The sequence below is a fragment of the Malus sylvestris genome, chromosome 15 (assembly GCF_916048215.2).
Source record: "Malus sylvestris chromosome 15, drMalSylv7.2, whole genome shotgun sequence".
NCBI lineage: Eukaryota > Viridiplantae > Streptophyta > Magnoliopsida > Rosales > Rosaceae > Malus > Malus sylvestris.
In genome coordinates, this window is record NC_062274.1 from 31,976,875 (window position 1) to 31,981,458 (window position 4,584).

A 4,584-nucleotide genomic window follows, 5' to 3' on the forward strand; every position below is an offset into this window, starting at 1 on the left:
TATTTACATAGAGCGGGTTTATGAAAGCATAATAATTCGATAAAGAAATGTAATATCATGTGTAATTTTTCATATAATATTGTATTATTAAATCAAAACGGCACAAAAAAATACATCCGTTTAAAGTAGTTGCTCTATTTTACACCTCATTACAGTTTTGAGAAGAGACGTTCATTTGGCCGTTTGATTTTCTTATGTTATTGCCACGTGATATGTGGCCATGTGGGCCCTTCTCTATTTGTCTTCCTTCTCACAGTTCCAAGATTATCATATATTCCCCGACCCCCTGCAACTTTAATCCTCACTTTACTTCTTGACTTGGGTTTCTTATGTTTCCATCCTAACACTCATCACTCATCTCTCTCTCTCTCTCTCTCTGTGCGTTGTTGGGTTTGTTTTAGATTCTTTGATGGGTATTTTGGAGAAGAAATCCATGGCTGGGAGGCTTCTGCTATTCCTTTTAGCAGTTTCAGCTGCTACAGCTGATGAAGGTTACATCTTTATTCACTATTTTACTTTGATGTGGTTTCTCTGAAAGTTTTTGAGTTCTATGCCTCCATATTTGTCAGCATTGTTAGTCTTTTTGTGTGATAATTTACTTGTTTATTGTAATATTTCGAGTTGATGGTGATGGTTTGCATTATCAAATTTATCTTCTTGTGTTGTCCTGAGTCATTGTTTCACCTCTTTCCTCAAAACCCACCAAGATCCAACCGTTTTTGTTTTTAATGCATATCATAAATTTAATGATATTGAGCCACGAATTCCTTTGTTATTGACTTATTTATGGCCACTTATTTAATTACAAGCTACAAGGCTTTGTTTAGAATTCAGATGTGCATTGAGGATACCTGGTGTGGAATTGTTTGCAATCTTCCAGCAACAACCTTGCACAACTTAATATGAATAAATCTTCTGAAATTTTATTTTCACCATCTCATATCTGTAATCTTTTTTATAATAAAAAATCAAATACAAGCCACTCAGTACAACAGTCTCGTGTATTCCTCTTCACTTGCGAGGTGTCTTAAGTTCGAATCTCGTAGATAGCGAATTCGATACCAATTAGGTTGCCCATTGTGTGGTTTAGCCGACCTCACCCCTCCTTTTAGTGTAAAATATATGGTTGGATTAAAAAAAAATCAAAAGGCACTTATGAGAGTGCAAATTTTCATATAAATTGAATACTATTTTTAATAGTATAACAGGTTGAAGAAGGCAAAAGACCCACGTCGGAACTCGGAAACCTGCAAACACCTCTGATTGCAAACGAGGCATTTTCTGATAAAATTAAAGCATGTTTTGCTACTAGATAGATGGTTAAGTTGGGGAGATCGGTGTAACCCTCTCAATCTTGACAATGTTAATATACCATTGTCTTCCAGGTCATGGGTGATTTGTTGTTAGCTGTTACTCTTTACCTTGGTAGCAGTGAAAATGGTCAAAGTTTACAAAATTTAGGCACTTCTGGTGAGAACTGTGCTGTATTCAGTTACACAATATTATACAGCAGATGTCCTCATAAAAGTGTACTGTTTCCTAAGTCTAGCGCATGCTTGGATTAGTTTAGTTTTTACCTTGGTATAATGGTCTTGCTAGTTTTTGTCAAAAATCTAACCAATAATTAATATGCAAATTTGCTCTTTGCTATTTATTTTTATTTTTTCAAACTCGTGCATTAACATTCTTTTCTCTAAACTGAATCAAGATTTTCAATTTTGTCTTGTACTTTAGTACCAAACAAGTATTTTTTGTTTTCAACAATGCAAGGATTATGAATTCTCATTACACTCTGTCCTAATCGATTTCCAATATCCTTTAACTACATTAATGAATAAGTGAAATGAATCAATAATTTGAAATCATCCTAAACTCAAATCTATTGGAATCCCAAACTTGTGTGTTCTTAACCATAAACAGAGTTTTGCATTGCTTTTTCCTCCATCAAACGCATTCAAACCAACTCGAGTTTAAGCTTACTCGTGACACTCGTATATGTACAATGTACATTTACAAGTTCATGGTCTTCACAGTTCTATTCTGGTACAAATATCATGAATGAGTTTCATGGTAACTTCTCCCCCTTATTTTGTTGTAAATGGTTGTTGTCTTGTAATGTTGTGAATGAGAAGAATGTGCCATTTTTTTCTTGTCCATCAAATATTCGCTGTCAAACTTTTCAAACTTGTACCTCAACACTCGAAACTGAATCAATTATTGCCATCATAGCAGGCGTCTGTGTTAAATTCAACTAACATTCAACCAATAAGAAATTACAATGGCTTGATTCATTTTTGCAGATGTGTTTATCGGCGTGAATATAGGGACAGACCTCTCAGACATGCCACACCCAACGCAAGTTGTAGCCCTCCTGAAAGCTCAGCAAATTCGACATGTCCGGTTATATGACGCTGACCGTGCCATGCTTGTTGCACTTGCAAACACAGGAATTAAAGTTATGATATCTGTCCCGAATGAGCAGATCCTTGGAATTGGCCAATCTAATGCAACTGCAGCTAATTGGGTATCCCAGAATGTAGTAGCACATTACCCAGCTACAAATATCACAGCCATAGCTGTTGGCTCAGAGGTTCTCACCACGCTCCCAAATGCTGCAAAAATCCTGGTCAATGCTCTCAAGTACATTCAATCAGCTCTTGTGGCATCCAATCTTGACCGCCAAATCAAAGTTTCAACTCCTCTTTCTTCCTCTATTATCCTTGATTCGTTCCCACCTTCCCAAGCCTTCTTTAATCGCTCACTGAATCCAGTTTTGGTCCCCATGCTTAGTTTCTTGCAGTCCACAGGATCGTTTCTCATGCTCAACATATACCCATACTACGATTACATGCAATCAAATGGTGTCATTCCATTAGATTATGCACTCCTCAAATCCCTCCCTCCAAACAAAGAAGCTATTGATTCCAACACGCTTCTTCATTACGCTAATGTTTTTGATGCTGTAGTTGATGCAGCATATTATGCCATGGCTTTCCTTAACTTCACTAATGTTCCGATCATAGTGACAGAATCAGGCTGGCCTTCTAAGGGAGATTCTAATGAGCCAGATGCAACATTAGAAAATGCCAATACTTACAACAGCAATTTGATAAGGCACGTGCTGAACAAAACTGGAACTCCCAAACATCCTGGACTTGCTGTTAGTACTTTCATTTATGAACTCTATAATGAGGACACAAAACCTGGACCCGTCTCAGAGAAGAACTGGGGACTGTTTGATGCAAATGGGACACCTATCTACATTTTACGCTTGACAGGATCAGGAGCAGTATTAGCAAATGATACAACAAACCAAACTTTCTGTACTATGAAGGATGGAGCTGATCCGAAAATGCTTCAGGCTGCGCTAGATTGGGCTTGTGGACCTGGCAAGGTGGATTGCTCAGCTTTACTGCAGGGACAACCATGCTATGAGCCTGACGATGTGGCTGCACATGCAACATATGCATTTGATACTTACTACCATCAGATGGGGATGACTTCCGCGTCATGCGACTTCAATGGAGTGGCTACAATCACCACAACAGATCCAAGTAAGACCTCAAACTTATAGTATGCAACATGCTATCAGTTTAGGTTCTATATTAACTTATGAAATTTATTATTATGCATCTTGTTAACAAATTTGTTTCAATTATGCAGGCCATGGTTCCTGCATATTTCCGGGAAGGTAAATTTTCTGCTCATTCTCTACACTTCGCTGGATGAGTAACAATATTAATTAGTTTTTGGGGGGTACAAGGAAATTGGCACCATTTGATTGTTATTCTTTTGTGCATGGTGCAGTCTTGGCAAGAATGGCAGCATGGCAAACATCACGGCTCCATCGTTAAATTCGACTAGTGTGGATTCTTCTTCCTACAACTTCCACAGCGATGCTTTTAAAAACATTCTGCTGATACTTGGAGTTGTCCTCGGCAGTGCAGTTTTCTTGTAGGCAGGTAGGTAGGTAGATACACGTGGAAAACATTCAGAGATTTTGAGATAGATGGTGCTCAGGGGGTGCGTTGTTTCGCTTTGCTTGGAGGAGGAAAGGTTCTAGGTAGTAGTAGTAAGCAGGTAATTTTAGACAATTGGTCCTCTCAATTTTGTTAAATACAAAGCCGAATGGCCTGAGCTTCAACTGTTTGGTTCACATTCTTTTAAATCCAAAGTTCCATTTTCTTTGTTTTTCTTGGCCCCCATGCTCATAAATTTTAAAGCTGCAGCATGTTTGTCTAGGCTCTAGGGCTTAATAACGCAACAATCATTCCAATCTATTCTAATTTTAGTTTGGCATAAAAAAACTAAATGTTTGATTGGTGGTGTGTCTTGTATTATCACAATTTTGTATCCATATCAAGAGAAAGGCTATCTGTTCATAAGTATTCCAACCAGCAGAGTTCTCCTGGAAATTTTCCCTTTTAAGCTGGAATATTTAGCCAAAATTAATGACCATTTTCAATATCATTGCTGAAATAATCATTTTTTAAGTATGTTCTCGATATCAGATTGCTATGTATCAATATTTGATCGTTATATATCGCTGATATTTTAGTCAGTTCCGCAATTGGAATTTGGTTT

At 37.5% G+C, this 4,584-nt stretch overlaps 1 protein-coding gene across 1 annotated transcript; it reads left to right on the forward strand.

Moving 5' to 3' along the window:
* Window positions 1-291: 291 nt before the first annotated feature.
* On the forward strand, window positions 292-4,191 carry LOC126603321 (glucan endo-1,3-beta-glucosidase 2-like). Its single transcript, XM_050270132.1, has 4 exons — window positions 292-491; window positions 2,301-3,554; window positions 3,664-3,691; window positions 3,808-4,191. Exons 1-4 carry the CDS (start codon window positions 410-412, stop codon window positions 3,956-3,958), a joined length of 1,515 nt encoding a protein of 504 aa, XP_050126089.1. The 5' UTR covers window positions 292-409; the 3' UTR covers window positions 3,959-4,191.
* Window positions 4,192-4,584: the final 393 nt, after the last annotated feature.